Raw genomic sequence first — 21,161 nt, 5'->3', positions numbered from 1 at the left:
CTCACACCTACCCTACAATGTCACTCTAAAATTAAACAACCATGCATCGAAGTCTCAAAACTATGAGATAATCCATGATTAATGCAAAATAATGTGTATTCAGAGCAATCTGAATACTAAAGGGTTAAAGAATGATGAATCAAAGTGAAGAAATGACTCTCTCTGTCTGTCTGTCTCTCTCTCTGTATTTGTTTGTGTATGCGTGCGTGATGAAAAATTAACAGATGAAATGGTACAACAATCACTGTCAATCTAAAATCTCAGAAGTGACCCATGCAAGCATGGAGAAGTAGTCATCAAAATGATGATGATGACAACAATGATAATGACAGTTTTTTTAATGCTTAAACAAGGTAAAAGCCAAAAACTCATGGTTTTTAATACATGAAAAATAAATTAAAAAAACAACACAAAGTGAATACCTTTTAAAACTTGTCTGAGAGCTGGTCTTGCTTTATCCAAAGGTGTTTCATCAAAGATATTTGCAATGCCTAACTGGGCTCCCATATTAAGAAGATCCTGCAATTTAAATTATCAAACAACATTACTTTTCAACCATTCACCTGATACCAATCCACCTGAGACCACCCTAAACTTACTTTTCTAAAGTAATCTGAATTAAAACCTTCCATCAAAATTTCGTGTTAATTTATGTTCCAAAATTTAAAAACAACAGAACTATTATACTAAATTCTTCATTATTTTCAAAATTAACAGAAACAAAGCAAGTGATAATTTCAGCAGAAATATGCTAGCAAAATGGTTAAAAATAATAATTTCTTATTTTCTAGGCAAGCATGGTTTGTAAATGTGTCAATTAATTACCATTCCAGCAACTGTATGTGTGCTTACTAGCACACATACAATCTCCTAATATAAGAATGAGCATAATGTTTTTATATATTTGCGTATATGTAGAGTGTCTCTGTGGTAAGTAGCTTGCTTACCAACCACATAGTTCTGGGTTCAGTCCCACTGCGTGGCACCTTGGACAAGTGTCTTCTACTATAGCCTCGGGCTGACCAAAGTCTTGTGAGTAGAGTTGGTAGATGGAAACTGGAAGAAGCCTGTCGTATATATGTATATGTATATATATGTGTGTGTGTATTTGTGTTTGTCCCCCCCCAACATCGCTTGACAACTGATGCTGGTGTGCTTACGTCCCCGTAACTTAGCGGTTTGGCAAAAGTGACTGATAGAATAAGTACTAGGCTTCCAAAGAATAAGTCCTGGGGTCGATTTCCTCGACTGAAGGTGGTGCTCCAGCATGGCCGCAGTCAAATGACTGAAATAAGTAAAAGAGTATATATTTGTCCAGAATCACACTGGACACAGGGGAGGAGAGAAAATAGTAATCCAGTGAAGGAGAAGTAGTAAGAGTAATAGCCCTTGACTGAGAGGGAGTGAGAGAAAGTAATAGCAATGAGAGAAAGGAAGGGGTGATAGATGAATAAGGAAGGAAGGGGTGAAAAAAATCAATGTTTCAACTCTGTGAGTATATAATAATGAAATTATTGTATACAGTGCTCAGGTGCACCACATATGTATGTGTGTGTGTGTGTGTACAAGGGAAGTATGCGAATGTTTGTATGAGTGATTATTATGTACCTTATTTTGTATCTTATTTATATATAAAATACTACAATTAGCTGTCATTTTTGATGGCATAGGGTCAGCTAGTGTGACTAAATAATAGATAACTGATAGGTTGTCCAATGTATACCAATACAAAACGAAGATGAGATGAAATTAATGAAACCCAAATTGTAAGCTAACAGTCTTAAGTATAAACAGATGAACTCTCTTTTATGAAACACATCTACATATAATTATGAAAACTATACATCCTGTTGTTGGTGTATTAATCCTTTAAATGTTCACAGGAGCTAGCAGCTGTATGTAATAATGACTACCACTACCACCACCAGTACTATCCTCTGTCCCATCAGTCAACAAGGGAACCTCAACCTGTTAGACACAGCAACCAAATCTCTCCAAACCCACACTTCATTTTAGAAAAAAAAATGAAGGAAACTCTGAACAAAATAGTCCATGGTATACAAAATGAATGGATTGTTACATCTTTTATCATAGGTTTGATTAATCGGAGCTGATCTGGGACTAAACAGTATTACTACCTCCACCACCACTATATATAACTGGCACTCTGTTGGTGACAATGACTAGGGTTCCAATCAATTGGAATAGCTTGCTTGTGAAATTAATGTGCAAGTGGCTGAGTACTCCACAGACATAGGAGCCCATAATATAGTTCTTAAGAGAGACTCAGCATGACACAGAATGTGACATGGTTGGCCCTTTGAAATACAAGTACAGCTCATTTTTGCCAGCTGAATGAGATGGAACAACGTGAAATAAAGTGTCTTGCTCAAGGACACAATGTACTACCAGTGATCGAACTCATGATCTTACAATCATGGGCCGAATACATTAACCACTTCAGAAGAGTACTTTACAGGTGTGTCATTCATAAAAGAGACATCTCTCAGAAATTATATAGGTTACTAATTAACAGATTTCTATTCAGTTTATCTTGTCTTTCATTCATCTATCAAAATGTGAGAATCATATTCTGATTATACTAATCAAATTCCTTTACTTCCCCACTTGTATTGAACATTTACATATTTTCCCAGGTGACTATGACAAGCTTTTTGTATATATCATTAAAAGGAATTAAATTTACTTGATTATCTGACAGGCTATCAGATTCTTTTGTTACACAAGATGCAATAAAATAGCTATAATTATTACTAACCATTGATTGAAGACTATGGAGAACTCTGATAGTTCACTAGAGGTATTAGGTTCTACACCATCTAAATAACATGACTATAGTGTGGATTCACTCTACTCTTAGCATTGTGGCAGGTATTTAAGATAGTAAGAAGTCTTGAGTAGTCTTGTCAATAGAAATTCTAATATAGTATATACAAGCAAAAATGACTATATTTGACATGTCAACAGTAAATATATGGAAGATTATGTGAAATGTTTGATGGTGCATGACATGAATATAGATGATGACATGACAAGCAAAGAAGATGTGCTGTTGTATGTCAGTGTAAAATGTATAATGAACGTAAAGAAGTTTTATGAGTTGCGTGGAAAATGTAGGGGAATGTAAAGCAAGTGAGCAGGATTAAATTACAAAGGTGGCGAGTTGGCAGAATCATTAGTATGCTGGGCAAAATGCTTAGCGGTATTTCATCTGCCGTTACATTCTGAGTTCAAATTCCATTGACGTCAACTTTGGCTTTCATCCTTTCGGGGCCAATAAATTAAGTACCAGTTACACGCTAGGGTCAATGAAATTGACTTAATCCCTTTGTCTGTCCTTGTTTGTCCCCTCTATGTTTAGCCCCTGTGGGCAATAAGGACTAAATTAATATATGTACAAGATTTGTAGTGTTGTATGTAGAGAACAATACGGAGTGTATATAATATATATATGATAGCATATGACAATGAAATATGGGCAGTGAGTACAAAGTGCTTGAAGAGTAAGAAGATTCTTTAGAAAATTGAGCAGGAGTAATTAGAGGGAATAATTTATTACAAAGTCTTAAATAAACACTTGTTTGTCAAATCGAGTAACTTCATATGTCTTTCTGTGAACATACATCAACTTACTAGGGTTTCCCCCTCAATCAAATTTATTCAAAGGGCATTAGATGGTCTGGGGTAATAGTTAAGATACTGAGCATTGGAACTGAACTTGAAGTCAAGTTATTGTAAAGTAAACTTCTTAAGCACACAGTCATGCTAGTGCCTCTAATTTTCTTAACTATTAAAACAGAAAAGTGATAAGATGGTGATGCGGCAGAATCATTAGCATGCCGGGCAAAATGCTCAGCAGTATTTCATCCGTCTTAACAGTCCGTGTTCACATTCTGCCAAGGTGGACGTTGCTTTTCATCCTTTTGGTGCCAATAAAATAAGTACCAGTTGGATACTGGGGTCAATGTGATCAACTTAACCATGCCCTCCAAATTCCTGGCCTTGTACCAAACTTTGAAACCATTATTACAGAACAATGCAATTAGCTAATAGTAAAATGATTAAGTTTTATGCCGGCTAAATTTCCAAGTTTCCAAATTATTATCCTATAATAGTGACCATCCATTTAATTTATTATTTGACTAATCCATATTATCCCATTAGCTCACATTAAAAAATAAACTTGACAATTAGAGCACAGAGATGTGGACAAGCATAAGGAAACTTAACTTGATGAATAAATAATACATTTAGATCAGATAATTAAAAAAAATGCATAAAATTATAGATTTTTATTTACCTGTGATATATCACCATAGTTCCAAAAACAAGCATAGTGTAGAGGTGTGTTTCCGTGTTCATTAATTGCATTTATATTGGCTTTGTTTTGCATCAACTGAAAAGACATGAAACACACAAATTTATATATATACATATATATATATATATATATATATACCGGAGTAAACACATAAATGTGAAACAAGGTGGAAAAAAAGAGTATTCAAATACCAGTGGTAGAGTAATATGCTTTATTTAAAGCAGCAGAAAATTCAACAAATCTGTTACTCTGAGTTTCTCGTTGCCGTTCATCAGACAGTTTTTGCTAGAATGGAACCGATATATCAATTCATTCCAGACTCTGCTTTAAATAAAGTATATATATATATATTATATATATATATATATAAACAATTGCAGCATGGAAGGTGTTTATAAGCCATTTAAGAAACACACAAAAGCCGTTCGATTCACTTCAACATTTAAGTTTAATTTGTCAAAATATTTTCGTCGTTAAAATCCGCGACCTGTTCACTGACAAAGTCCGTGCTGCATCTCGGACTTTGTCAGTGAACAGGTCGCGGATTTTAGCGATGAAAATATTTTGACAAATTAAACTTAAATGTTGAAGTGAATCGAACGGCTTTTGTGCGTTTCTTAAATGGCTTATAAACACCTTCCACACTGCAATTGTTTTCGTTTCAGCACACGATCTCAGATCAAATTACTTGCTATGCGAGTACATCTCCGTAATATATATATATATATATAATATATATATATATGTATACATATATCAGCAACATCATCATCATTGACCAAACACCCATTTTTCCATACTTTCATAAATCAGACAGAGTTTAATGGTGCAGATTTTCAATGGTCAGATGGCTTACCAGTCACCAATTAGTTTTCCCATTTCCAGCAAGATAATACTTTTCCATGGCCAGACATGCTTTCGAAGAATATTGGAAATGAATGACACTGCTTGTTTGGCATTGACATGTACTGTCAATGTTAAAACAAGGAAACACAACCACAAACACACACACACACAAGGTCTTTCAGTTTTCATCTACCAAATCCACTCACAAAGTTTTAGTCATCCCGGCTATAGTAAAAGGTGACAGGCAGCAAGACTGAACTCAAGTGGTTGCAATGTAAACTTCTTAACCATACAGCCACACATAGACCTATTGAGCAATTTCAATTTTAACCATAAATATCATGCAATAATTCATCTAATAATGCTTCATTAATTAAACATACATATGAGGGGTGCTGAAAAGTTACTGGTTTTCAGGGTATCATAAAAGACCTGGCTGGAGGCCAACTTTCCAAGTATTTTTACAGGGCTTTAGAAAAACAGAAGGTCTGCTGCAATGTGTGAATCTGAGAGGGGAATGTATTGAATTATATTATAAGTAACTGAACCTCTTCCTGCAGTTTGTTTTACCCAAAGCCAGGAACTTTTCAGCACCCCCTTGTATATGTACATATATATATATATATTATATATATATATATGTATACATATATCAGCAACATCATCATCATTGACCAAACACCCATTTTTCCATACTTTCATAAATCAGACAGAGTTTAATGGTGCAGATTTTCAATGGTCAGATGGCTTACCAGTCACCAATTAGTTTTCCCATTTCCAGCAAGATAATACTTTTCCATGGCCAGACATGCTTTCGAAGAATATTGGAAATGAATGACACTGCTTGTTTGGCATTGACATGTACTGTCAATGTTAAAACAAGGAAACACAACCACAAACACACACACACACAAGGTCTTTCAGTTTTCATCTACCAAATCCACTCACAAAGTTTTAGTCATCCCGGGCTATAGTAAAAGGTGACAGGCAGCAAGACTGAACTCAAGTGGTTGCAATGTAAACTTCTTAACCATACAGCCACACATAGACCTATTGAGCAATTTCAATTTTAACCATAAATATCATGCAATAATTCATCTAATAATGCTTCATTAATTAAACATACATATGAGGGGTGCTGAAAAGTTACTGGTTTTCAGGGTATCATAAAAGACCTGGCTGGAGGCCCAACTTTCCAAGTATTTTTACAGGGCTTTAGAAAAACAGAAGGTCTGCTGCAATGTGTGAATCTGAGAGGGGAATGTATTGAATTATATTATAAGTAACTGAACCTCTTCCTGCAGTTTGTTTTACCCAAAGCCAGGAACTTTTCAGCACCCCCTTGTATATGTACATATATATATATATATATATATATATATATATAACAACAATTGAGGAACAGCTATAATAGACCGTTCGACCCACTAGAAATAGCAGCCAGGGCTCCAACCGCAAATAGTAGTAATTCCGAAATCAGAGGAAAAATTAAAAAAACATTAACCTTTTTAATTTTTTTTAATTTTTTTAATTTAAAAAATTTTTCCTCTGATTTCGGAATTACTACTATTTGCGGTTGGAGCCCTGGCTGCTATTTCTAGTGGGTCGAACGGCCTATTATAGCCGTTCCTCAATTGTTGTTGAAGTTATTAATAGTCTCTGACTATTTCCTCTTTCTCACTAGACCGCTGGTGGCAAAATAATTTCTATTGAAATTTTTTGCTACCCTAATATTGATTATATATATATATATGCATACTTACATATAATATATATGCATATATACAACATATATGCATGCATATACACACATACACACACTTATACATATATATACATACATACATACATACATACACATCCACACACGTACGCACACATACATACATACATACGTACACACATACGTACATACATATGTATGTGTGTACATACATACTATATATAAACCATGAGATAAACATGGAATGAAAAAATCGTATAAATAAATAAAAGCATGTTAAAAATAAATAAATAAAAGCATGTTAAAAACTATCCTGTACCGAATATTTAAATTCGTGAACTTTGTAAATATTTCTTTCAATAATTTATCGTAGTTGTTTATAAATAGCGAACATTAAAATAGAGAGACTGAGAGTCTTCGCCGATTTCACGTTGATACAGAAGTTGACAATGGGAAGCCTTTTTAAAGAAGCGAATCATAAATATAAAGCAATATTTTTTATCTTTATATATAAAACTGAAGTTGTGTGTGTGAGTGTCTGTCTACTCCGATTTAGATTCCTAACTACTCCCACATTTTGCAGTTCAGTTTAACCAAAAGCGGGTATCTTATAGTCGTGATTCATATCGAGCTCTTCTGGGTATTAGCGCGCGTCTATGATGAGTCTACGATTTAAAAAAAAAATTACCATCATTTTTCCGCATTTCCCTTACAAACCCGAGCAACGCCGGGTGATACTGCTAGTTTTTAATAAAAAAAAACCAAATGAAAACCCTATTACCTATTATATGTCAGAGGTCAAATTATTCATACATCACAAGTAATGAAGTAATTGGTGAAGCCATTTTCATGTATATATATATATATATATATATATATATATAAATTTATATTTACATACACATATGATGATGGCTATCCACTCATGATTGAGGAAGACCATCTCTGACCATTAAGAACATTGTGCACCCAGACAAATTCATATTCTACACTAGTGGCTCTGTTTGTGACTAATGAGCCCAACTCTTGAGAAACATAAAGGTCCACAAATATTGCAGACCAAGCTTACTCTATTAACTACACTGGTGGTGCATTTTTGAGCAGCTTGCTTAAATTCTGCCTGAAAAATGCGTGCTTTTTTTTCCTTCAAAAATACCCACTTTTTCTTTTACTTGTTCCTTCCATTGGTGACAATGATATGTGTTGCCTTCTCAATTGACCTCCCATATTTCACTTTCCATCAATGAGTGCTTTACACAATTCTTAAATCATAGTCTTGGTTTCTTCCGGGGGGGGGGGGGGGTACTTTCCACAAACAAGTTTGCCATGTATCTGCATCTGCATAGAGATCCTCCAATCATAAGCCCAATCAAGGTGACCAGTCAGTGTATACAGTGCACATACCATCACCTCAATACTCAGAATGGATGTTAGCTCCTCTCAAGGCCTCTGTACCTGGAATCTGCAAGGACCAGCCAACATTCAGAATGTATGTCTGATGAAAGCATCTCTGATGAAAGCATTCAAGGACCTTTATGTAATGCTTATAAAGGGTTCATATCTCACATGGGCAAAGAAACAACATCAGCACACATATATAGTACATAGTGATGATTTATTGGGAATAGACACAAGATTCAAGAACCCTGAAGGAATTGGTTACTTTCTGAAGCCTTAAAGATATTTCACCTTCTGGGGAGTGAGAATGGCTGAATGTGCTGCCCAGATAGACAAACTTGCCAACCACTTGCAATACTATTACTTCAACTAAGATAGATGGTTTCATATATGGATTTCCTGATGCAAGCTGGAACATATGCATATACACATATACAAACATATACATACATACAGACAAAGTGGAACCAAAGAAGTCAGTTGATCAGAGACAAAATCACAATGGCTACTTAGGATCAGACCTACTACAATGGTCAGTAATCCACTACATTTATCACAAAGCCATTTTACCTCCTTAATCTCAATCTCCTAATGACAAGCGTAGTGTTTTTATATATTTGTATATATATATATATATATTTGTCCAAAATCACACATAGGAGTGAATGGTGAAGGAGAAAGAGAGAAAATAGTAATTCAGTGAAGGAAAAGTAGTGTGAGTGGTAGCCATGACCGAGAGGGAGTGAGAGAAAGTAACAGTAATGAGAGGGAGGAAGTGGCAAAGAGAGCACTATGTATCTTCTACGATAATAATCTACTATAATAACACTCTTGTGTATTTCTCCATCACAACATATGAATGAGAAAAGAAGGGGTGAGATCCACCAACAGAAGTGGGATGGTGAAAAGTCAGCAGTGAAACAAAAATCAAACAGCACTTAAGCTTTGTGTGAGTATATGTGTGTGTGTGTGTGTGTGTGTGTTTAAAAGGGAGGAATGAGAATGTGTGTGTGTGTGTGTGTTTGTGTAAAATATATTTATATATGAGTGAGTGTACGTGTATTTGAGTGAGTATATGTGTTTGTGTATGTTTATTTAGAAAGATAAATAGAAAATAGAATTACAGACACATGCACATTTACACATACATACATACATATATATATAAACAGACACACTTAAATAGGAAGAAAGCAAGCTGTGTAAAAGTATAGAAAACTGTATTTGCAACAGACTGTGCTACTCACACATATAAATGTATACACACACACTCACACAGAGTTGAAGTACTGTTTGATTTTTTTTTCACCTTTTTGTACCCTTTTTATATATAAAATACTACTATAAGCCATCATTTTTGTCAGCACAGGACCAGCTATTACATAATTATCTCCTGTTGTTAATGGACTCAGTAATTCTGGTCCTTATTATCATTTCAACCATAATATTCTATATGTTGAAAAAATAATTTTTGAATTTTAAATGTTTTAGAATATCCACCACACCACACACAAACTTTTTCCTCTAGCTGGATACTTTTCCCAGAATAAACCTTCTATTATTTGACTGAACTCGACACCCTAACTACTGAGCCATGCACTTCAATACTTCAATCATGAGGTATTGAGTTCAATTATGCAAGGCGGCGAGCTAGCAGAAACGTTAGCATGCCGGGCGAAATGCTTAGCGGTATTTCGTCTGCGTTACGTTGTGAGTTCGAATTCCGCCGAGGTTGACTTTGCCTTTCATCCTTTCGGGGTCAATAAATTAAGTACCAGTTACGCACTGGGGTCGATGTAATCGACTTAATACCTATGTCTGTCCTTGTTTGTCCCCTCTGTGTTTAGCCCCTTGTGGGTAGTAAAGAAATAGGTATTGAGTTCAATTCTTAGACTGGGCTGTGTGTTTATTTCACGTTGCTACAGTTCACTCAGCTGTAGAAATGAGTTGTGACATCACTGGTGACAAGCTGTAGCGGCCTTTGCCTTTCTCTTGGATAACATCAGTGGCTTGGAGAGGAGAGGCTGATATGAATGGGCAACTGCTGGTCTTCCATAAAAAACAACCTTGTCTGAACTTGTGCTTCCGAGGGGAACTTTCTAGAGCAATCCCATGGTCATTCATGACCGAAGGGGATCTTTACCCTTTATCCTTTTACTTGACCGAGATGTATATCTTTATCAGTCAGTTCAACTACAGAAAGTGGGGTACTGTTTCTAAGTAAGGACACAATATGTTTATTGTTTGAATTTATGATCTTGCAACCAACAGCTCACATATTAACCATGTTGTGAATGCCTTGGCTCAAAGTACAACATCAGGGATGAGAATACTAACGCATTTATAGAGGTCAGTTAACAACATATCTATTTGGTCATTAATACAAATTTATTGAAAATTTTCAAGTAATGCTCACAATAGTAAAATATTAAAAAAAGAAAAAGATGTAGGCATAGGAGTGGCTGTGTGGTAAGTAGCTTGCTTACCAACCACATGGTTCCAGGTTCAGTCCCACTGCGTGGCACCTTGGGCAAGTGTCTTCTACTATAGCCTCGGGCCGACCAAAGCCTTGTGAGTGGATTTGGTAACGGAAACTGAAAGAAGCCCGTCATATATATGTATATATATGTATGTGTGTGTGTATACATTTGTATACCTGTGTTTGTCCCCCCAACACCGCTTGACAACTGGTGTGTTCACGTCCCTGTAACTTAGCGATTCAGCAAAAGAGACCAATAGAATAAGTACTAGGCTTACAAAGAATAAGCCCTGGTGTCAATTTGCTCGACTAAAAGCGGTGCTCCAGCATGGCTGCAGTCAAATGACTGAAACAAGTAAAAAGAGAGAAAAAAGAGTATGTATTTACCCTCATAGCAATTTCTTTTTGCCCATGACTACAAGCAAGATGTAGAGCAGTATCATCACCCATGTTTGTGGCATTGATACGTGCTCCTCGTGCAATCAGCATATCCACAATATTGAGGCGGCCCTCCTTTGCAGCCCAATGCAAAAGACTAAATCGATGGTCATCTCTAGAGGGAAAGAAAAAAAAAATCATATGTTATCACACAAATTTAATCACAGGAAGTTATCAAATAAATATACAAATACAATTCATTCTGGAACACTGTTTGTTAACTCAATAGGTCGTTATATGAATAATTGAAATACATATAAATTGGGGTAATTTGTTCTAAGCCACACCTAAACTCCTTATACAAAGCATGACATGATGTTTTATTTCTCCATCCATCAATTATGAATACATAAATATATAGATATGTGTGAGTATTTATTATTTTTTTTTATTTATGCGCCCTTTTCAAGCTTAGCCAGGCTCATGGGCCCGATTTCTGTGGCATATGTGTTCCCCCCAGAAGGACGGGACGCCAGTCCATTGCAGCGTTACTCAACAAACAGGAAGAAAGAGTAAGAGAAAGTTGGGGCAAAAGAGTACAACAGGGGTTGCCACCACCCCCAACAGGAGCCTTGTGGAGCTTTAGGCGTTTTCGCTCAATAAACACACAAAACGCCCGGTCTGGGAATCAAAACCGTGATCCTCCGACCGCGAGTCCGCTTTTGTCAATCCATGGTTATGTTTTTAGCAAAAGATTGTGAGAAATATTGATATTTTCTATACAACCAATGAAATTTGCAACCATGAAGCGCAAACATGGACATAAACAATCATCTGTACATGTTCTCTTAGTCACTTAAATGTATAATCTATTTGTAATTTGTTGTTCAAATTTCAGTTCATTGGCTGAATATAACTTTCTTCAGGAAAATTGTCTGCTACACCATTCATTTAGCATACCATTTACAGATGCTCTCCTAGCACTTATGATGCATGTGCTTAGTCTACTCATGGTTTGTTGTTCAAATTTCAACTCGCTAAGTGAATGGTCTCCCAGTCACTTGTACATATGTGTAGTCTGCGCTACATTGATCGGATTTCAGCTTATTATGCGAAGTTAATTTTCTTCTGAAAATCTTTTTATTACACAATTTGTTCATTTAGAGAAACCTATATACATAGATGCCTCATCATATTACATATGAATTTCTAAAAAGTAAGCCAAAATATTTTGGAGCTGCATTTGTCTTAATGGCTTGCTTGATCAGAGACAATGCTGAAACTGAATAAACTACAAACATGGAAGAACTGTTCTAACCATTTGTCTTCCTTGAGTTGTTACAACCAAAATACATTTCACCAGATCACATCAACAACCTCTGTTCCCCACCTCACTCCCCATTAGCTGTGCTCAGCCCTTAATTTCATGTTATGTATCTTTGCCAATGATATCAATGTACTTTCACACACACGCAGCAGCAGAATGGTTAAGAAATCACTTCCAGCCATGTGATTTTGAGTTCAGTCTCACTGAACTCTAAGCATGGCACTTTAAGCAAGTGTCTTCTAATATAGCTCTGGACTAATCAAAGACTTATTAACAGATTTGGTTTGTGAAAACTGAAAGAAGCCTGTTATACATATGTGTGTATGTGAACACTATGTAACTATAATAATATGAAAGTAAAAATGCATAAAACTAAATGCACTAATCCCCTAAGAACCTTCTCTCAAAATGTAACAGTGAAAAACATGTTAATGTGAAACTTATCTTCACTGCAGAGAATATAATTCGCAAGTATGAATGATGAAAAAGTAAATATATATTTTTTAGAGTTATTTCTTTTTAAGAGTTGTCCCCAAAGGTGGGTCCAGAGGTTAGGAGATTAGCATGTGACAATATATTCAGTTTTAAATTTTTGCACCTTCTTTTAGTTGAAAGACTTTAAGAATGTTTCTAAATTTATAACTTGTTTCTAGTGAATAAACATTGGTGTGCCATGAAGGTTTAGGAGTCAAACAGTTATTAATATCATATTAATATATTATTAATGGTAGTAGTCTTTTAAGAATTTATTTGGAATCATTAACAGGTTATTTCTGTTAATCTGGCAAAGCAGATAACCCGACACAATTACAGAAACTAAGATTACAAGAAAATTGGTGATGCACATGTGAATACACACACACATACACACACACACACACAGACACATACACACACACAGACACACACATACACACACACACACACACACACACACACACACACACACTATAACCGTAAGGCTCTGATTTCCAGTACTCGAGTTGCTTGTTTCTGATCATCAGCTGGTGAACTGGGCTTGGTTTCTTTTGAATGAAATGACAGTATAATTTACTGAAGAACTTATTCAAAATAATCATCTGAAGAAACATATTTCACACCTTTGTTGAACAATAGTGATTAAGCAATATGTTAATCATATCCATCTCATTAATGAACAACAGGTGTAGAAACAATTGTAGTGTTTGGAATAAAGAATGTTGTTCAGTCCATTTTCTCTATTCTTTTTATATAAACTTGATGAGTAATATGGATTCCATACACACACACACATATATATACATACATATATAAACACACATACACACACACACACACATACATATATATATATATATATATACATATACACACAGATATATTAGGAGTGAAATTTATGGTACTGCATTAAATACTTTAATCCCAATACACATAAAGTTAATATGAATATAAATGAACTGATAATATTATAATATACCATTAATGTAAACCAACCACATTTTTTCAAACAAAGTATCAAAAATGATACTGGTTTCAAATTTTGGCACAAGGCCAGCAATTTGAGGGGAGGGACTAAGTTTCCAGTGACTAACTAGTACTTATTTTATCGACCCTGTGAGGATAAAAGGTAAAGTCAACCTTGGCAGAATTTGAACTGAAAACATAGAGATGAACAAAATGCCACCGAACATTTTACCAGGCACAGTAATGATTCTGCCTTTAGTTTCAATAGTAATATTAAACACCATACCATAAATTCCAATCTTTGACTAAATGTATTATACTCTGCAAGCAATTTACTTGACCTGGATTTTCAGTTTGTACAGATATTTTTCTTCTTTTAAGATAAACCATCTACAGATATACCCCCTGTTAGCTGGTATTCACATGAGTACTGACTGAAGATCTACCTCAGATTTTTAACTCCTTTTTATCTGATATACATACCTTGTGCGCACATGTGTCTGTCTGTCTATCTATCTATCTACACATTATAACAATTTACTCTTTCAATTTCTCAGAGCATCAAACTAATAATAATTTCTATTGTGAACTTGTTTTATCTTGTCTTTATTATTTTTACTTCTTCACAAACATGTATACACAAGCACACACATTCATACATATGCACACACACACACACACACACACACGAGAGACTGATGCAAAAAGAAACACAAGAGAGAAAAGGAGAGATATTTCTATGTTTATGTGTGTGTGTGAGAAGAAAGAGAGAGGATAGACATATTTAATAGGTGTGTCATAAGAAATTGAAGGAATATATATATATATATATAAAAAAACAAAGAGAAGATATTACAGAAGGAATTTTTGTAATATTTCAGTAAAAATCTTTTGGTAAAACAGGAAGTTATTTCCGCTGAATACGAATTTTCATTCATTTCAAGAGAACAAACACTTCACATTTCACAAATATTTACATAAAAGCTACAATACTGGATATGGTGTTGGAGTTTAAGATTTAATCCAGGTTATTTGACTGCCTTGCAACTGGAGATAATTTGACCCTTTTAATATTTAAACCAGCCATATCCAGCCAAAAGATTTTACTTGTTTTATGTTCAGACTAGCCACATCTACCCCAACCCCATCAACTTTATAATATCATTCTAAAAAATCTGCAGTTACTCCATAAAAATCTCAAAGGTCTGGGATGATGAATGATTAATTGAAAACAATGTGAATAAATAAGCATTACATTTGACAGAATGCTAAAGGGTTAAAGAATTTGGGGTCAGTGTAGTTTCCATCATCCTCATTGTTGTTCTAACATCCACTTTTCCATGCTTGCATGGGTCAGATGGAATCAGTTGAGGGAGGTTTTCTACAACTAGATGCTCTTCCTGTCACCAACCTTCACTTATTTCCAAGCCAGATAATATTTCCCCATGACTGGACATGCCTTTCACAGGTGATTGGAAACAAATGTGACTGGTTGTATGACAGTCACGTTTGTTCACAACTATTGTGCAATGTCAATACAAGGAGTTATGCATGCATGTATATACACACATGCATGCATGTGGTTAAGAAACTCACTTTGCAAACCACAAGGCTTTTGGTTCAGTCCCACGGTGCAGCACCTTGGGCAAGTGCTTCTACTATATAGCCAGAGCCAAGCAATGCTTTATTAGAGAATTTGGTAGACATAAACTAGAAACTGTGTGCAAGCCCATTGTAACCATCAACAATGTGGGTTGGTTAGAAGAAGATGATTGATTAGAAGAGCATCATCTTTGTTTAACGTCCATTTTCCATGCTGGAATGGGTTGAACAATTTGACTGAGGTCTGGAGAGCCAGTGGCTGCACCAGGCTCCAATCTGATCTAGATGTTTCTACAGCTGGATGCAATTCCTAACGCCAACCACTATGAGAGTGTAGTGAGTGCTTTTTACATGCCACTGGCACAGGAGCCAGTCAGATGGACCTGGCATCGATCAAATTCAGATAGTGCTTTTTACGTGCCACCAGCACGGGGGCCAGTCAGGGGCTACTGGCATCAACCACATTCAGTTGGTGCTTTTTACATACCACTGGCACAAGAGCCAGTCAGAGGGTACTGGCATCGGCCACGTTCAGATGGTGCTTTTTACATACTGCCAGCACAGGAGCCACTCAGGCAGACCTGGCATCGACCACATTCGGATTGTATTTTTTACATGCCACTGGCATGGGAGCCAGTCAGGAGACACTGGCCACAGCTACGGTTTTGGTTTAATTAGTAAAGCAGGGTCGATTAGCTGAGGGCAAATGTGAAATGTGAGACATTAAAAAAAAAATGGGTGGCTGAATTGTATGGTTTTCTCTCAAGATACAGTCTCTGGAAACAGCAGCAGAATAAGATGAAGACATGTCATGCCATTTTACTTGCTTCAAATAGCTTCTAATCTCAGCCCTAACAGATGTTTATAGAGGATTCTACTTTACTGCTAACCTTAAAATAAAAAAATAAAAATAAAGAAATAATATTCACCCACATAACATATACCGCTCCACCTCTCGCTATTTCTTTACACATCTAAATCTAACAGCAGTATTTTTAGAACAGAACACTATTTATAATATCTATCCATCCCAGTTCAGGTACTGCTACTTTTTTTTTCTTTTTGTTCATTTGTTTCCTTTTTGCTACCCAAAGGCAAAACAGATGAAAACTGATTATATGATATAATACTTTATAAACAACTGTAAACGGCCATATACACACACACACATACATCTATGTATGTGTGTGTGTGTGTGTATTTATATATTATCTATTAACCACATTGGAAAACTGTCTTCTACTATAGCCCCAGGCTGACCAATGCCTTCTAAGTGAATTCAGTACACAAAACTGTGTGGGGGCCCATTGTGTGTGTGTGTCTGCCCACACTGCTTAACAACTGGTGTTGGTTTGTTTATGTCTAAGTAATTTAACAATTTGGCAAAAGAAACCAATTAATAAAAATCCTTCAGGATGATGATACCCCAGTATGGCCAAAGTCCAATGATGGAAACAAGTAAAAATAAACAATATACATACACACACACGCACACACACACATTTGAATTTAGAAATAAAAGGGGGGAAAAAAGTATTCAAGATTACATTAAGTATCTCCTTACAACTGTAAAATGATAAAAGGATGCTTGTGTGTGTGTGTGTGTGTGCATGTGTGTGTGTGTGTGTGTGTGCATGTATGTGTGTGTGTGTATAATTGAAAACCAAGAGGAGAGTGGAGATTTATTCACATCCAAATTTACTTTTATTAAAAAGTTTTCTACACCACATATAACAATGACCAACATATGTTTCTACTGCAGCAACTGCACATTGCTTTGTATGCAATTATGCATCCTAGTGCTGCAATTTCACCAAAAGCCCATCACTTACAGTTTTTTCAAAGTGAACTAATTCAAACAAGCTTCCTGTATAAAGTAATAATATTATGTGTAATTGTTATGAAAGTACTCAACCACAAGTATTATACAGTTTCTTGTGGTATAAAATAATACAATCTCCAACATCTATTATGAATTGTTTCATTGTGTTACATTATATATATGTAATTCACTATTCAAGGAGCTTATATTTTGAGTTCACATTACAAGTGATTGTATTATACATCTCTCAGTCTGTCTGTCTCTCTCCATATATATAATGGAAGCTATGTCTGGGTTGATGCTTAAAATTTTACCAGTTTAAAATTTTGCCTGATGATGGTAGATAGTATATTATGACTGCATTAAATAAATACAATTCTACTGAAACAGCTGTCTGTCATAAATTTTAAGCACTATTTGCGTTTACTTTTTATATGTATGTCACACGAAGGACCCACCACTAAGTAAGACTTATGGTTTAAATTGGATTTGGTATTTGCATATCTATGTTATCCAACCAATACTTGGTATTTTCAATGTTGTTTATTTCGCTGTGAGCTCTATTTTATCATACCTAGCCATTTCTGGAATCATGCAAGTTGATGTGCCTTGATTTTAATGAATCCACATAACAAAATTATATATATATATATATATATAGCTCAACATCATCACCATTTAACCCTCATTTGTCCATGCGTGCATCAGCTATAGACCTCCAACTGTGCAATATGCAATGGAGTACCCAAAGGAAACCAGAATTTTGCAATATTATTTTATTCATTTAGTTTTACATGTTTATACTTTTACCACATTCAAAGTATTCTCTATTTGAACCCATACACCAGTCGAGACATGCTTTTCACAGTTTGAAGCAGTCCTAGAACTCTTGCACAGTGATGCCTTTTAAAGCCTCTGTCATTTTTTTCTTCACTTCTTCCACATCTACAAAACGTTTTTCTTTAAGGACTTTTTTCATTTAGGAGGACAAAAAGTAGCAGGGAGCAAGATCAGGTGAATAAGGAATGTGGGTAAGTGGGGTCATGCAATTTTTGGTCAAAAACTGTCTCACACTCCAAGTGGTATGCACAAGTACATTGTCATCAATAAACCACCACTCTTCACTTTGCCACAGGTCAGGCCATTTTCATCTTACCATGTCTCACAAATGCTCCAGAACTGCCAAGTAAAATGTCTGGTTAACAGTTTTACCAGGGGGAATAAATTCTGTGTGGACATTTCTTTTTGCATTGATGAAACAAATCAGTGTTGCCTTCACACTGGACTTCACTTGACACGCTTTTGGGGCATGGTGATATCAAATGACTTGATTGCTGCTTCTGGGTCATAGACATAGCAGCAGCTTTCATCACCAGTGATGACCTTTGAAAAATGGTCCGGATCAACTTCCAACTGTTCTTTCAGTTCAAGACATGCATTCAGTCATGAGTTTTTCATCTTCTCTGAGCAAGCGAGGCATAAATTCTGCAACTCTTTTCATTCGCAATTCCTCACTCAAAATTCATTGGTAGGAGCTCCAGGACATACCAGTCATATCAAAAAGTTCAATTGTTCAGCAATGGTCTTTTGAGATCAGTTCATGAAGTTTTGTGATGTTTTCATACATTCGCGAAGTCAACAGTCGCCCTGATTGAGGTTTGTCTTCAAGTGACAAGTAACCGTTCCTAAAGCATGAAAACCACTCATAAACTTGTGTTCGTGGCAGCGTTCTTGTAAGCTGCTTGAGGCATAACAACTGTTTCGGTTACCATTTTCCCTAGCAGAAAACAGAATTTCATAGAAGCATGCTGTTCCTTCATTTCATTTCACCCATTGCAAAAATCAACGAACAAAGGAGAAGCACTGCAAAAAAAATATGCACCATGTAGCATTACAATAACACTGAAAGATGCTAGTCGATAGACTGATGCTTGCATCAAGTGGCTTCAAGTGGCAGAAGCATGAACTACAATGGGCTTGTCCCACAGAGAACATTTCTGCTTACTTGTGGGTACTCCTCATATATAATTATTATATATATATATTATATATATATATATATACACAAAACAATCGAAGGAAGTACCTAATTCAACTGAATCTTACTTATATTTTATATACACACACACACACACACACACACACATCCATTCATTCATTCATCCCTTGCTATTCTGGTATTTCCCATCAAGTGCAAATCCACTGTTGCTCATCATTCACTACATACACATCTACCCTCATTTTTAACCATCTGTTACTTTCCCCTCGCACCATCTTTCTTGAAATGCCCAAGCATCTTGCTACCACCATCTCTATCTTCCTTTCAGTTATTCCCACCCACCTCTAATGTGAGGTAACCATGTATCTCTGCTATAGCCTCTTAACACTTGGCATACTACCATCTCTGAGTCAAGGAAACCTTTTCCATTTTCCATTTTTTTTTCTTGTCTTGCATGTTACTTGGCAACCTCACTAGTGCTGGTGGCACAAAAAAAATATAATAATAATAACCCAGTACATATTGTACAGTGATTGGTGTTAGGAAGGGCATTCATCTACAGAAATGATGTCAAAGCTAACACTGGAGCTTGATACAGTCCTGCTGCTTGCTGGATCATATGAAATCATCCAACCCATGCCAGCATAGAAAAAGATGGGGTTAAATGATGATGGTAATAATGGTGATGGTGAAGATGATGGTGATGGTGAAGATGATGATGATGGTGGTGGTGATGATGGTGATGAAGACTTTTGTTAACTCAAGTCTACACTAGAAGACATTTGTCCAAAGTGCTGAGCAGTGAGTGTGCTGATGTAAACTCTTGCTTAGAAACTTATAACAAGCAACATTTGCGACAATTTGTTTACTGATCTGAATCAGTTTCACTGTTTGTTTAGAAAGTTGAATAGGAAATAAAAGCAAAACGAATTTATCCCGCATCTGGCTGACATCAAGAAAAACTGGAAACTCTGTGTAAGGAATTGTAGCTAAGCAAAGGGATTGTAAACAGTATCAACACAAGTTTTAGAGAATGTGGTATTTAAGATAATCCCTACATGGCCAGCTCTTATGCTGGGCTGTGCAAGTCAGTGTTTCTCAAGGATGGGTACATATCTTACTGGTTGAGCATTGGTATATTCTATCTCGTTTATGCTCAAATTGGCCCCTTACACCTGCCCTACAATGTCATTCTAAAAATAAACTATCACATCATTTAAATCTCAAAGCTACGAGACAATGTGAGAATAATTCAAAACAATGTGAATAAATACATTAGACTAAGAAATCTGAATGCTAAAGGGTTAAGCAAGTAACAAGCAAATAAAATTTGCAATTAAGTTTCAATTAAAACTTTCATGTGTGTGTGCGTATGTGTGTATGCATGTGCGCACATGTGTATTTTGTATATGTCCCACAGGCACCCTCTGACATTTTCCTATCCAAAGGGACTTTTAACCCAATATTTACAAGCTATTTGTAGCAATTATAGTTTTATTTACTTTTGAGTTCTGCAGTTCTAAATACTAACTTTGCCCATTCAAGGTGAAGCTTGCATGATTTTTGTTATTTAGAAGATCCAAGTCAGGTGTGGGGCGATAAAAAAAAGTCGAGACACAGAGGTAATGGTGCTGATGATAGTTCCCTTTGACTAGACAGAAGATATCATTTCTTTTTTTTTTTTGGTTCAGTTTTTATAAGAGCGTGGGAGCATAACAGATGACTTAACTAACATAGAATGGATAAAGGGTATACTTCAAATACTACTCACTACTGAGGCATTGAAATAAATATGCCAACTC

The 21,161-nt window shown here is 35.7% G+C and overlaps 1 protein-coding gene across 2 annotated transcripts in view; it reads right to left on the bottom strand.

Moving 5' to 3' along the window:
* The window catches only part of LOC115222698 (integrin-linked protein kinase), an 82,380-nt gene that overhangs the window by 35,300 nt on the left and 25,919 nt on the right, over nt 1-21,161 (bottom strand). For both annotated transcript variants that reach the window (XM_029793023.2, XM_029793024.2), the window contains exons 2-4: nt 11,176-11,341; nt 4,322-4,417; nt 423-519 (exon numbers count right to left, since the gene is read on the bottom strand). In XM_029793023.2, the coding sequence (XP_029648883.1) occupies nt 423-519; nt 4,322-4,417; nt 11,176-11,341 (359 nt within the window). The remainder of the gene's footprint in view (nt 1-422; nt 520-4,321; nt 4,418-11,175; nt 11,342-21,161) is intronic.

Source organism: Octopus sinensis, linkage group LG20 (assembly GCF_006345805.1).
Source record: "Octopus sinensis linkage group LG20, ASM634580v1, whole genome shotgun sequence".
Taxonomy (NCBI): domain Eukaryota; kingdom Metazoa; phylum Mollusca; class Cephalopoda; order Octopoda; family Octopodidae; genus Octopus; species Octopus sinensis.
The sequence above is the reverse complement of the archived record's forward strand: the minus strand, read 5'-3'. Positions and strand labels throughout refer to the sequence as shown.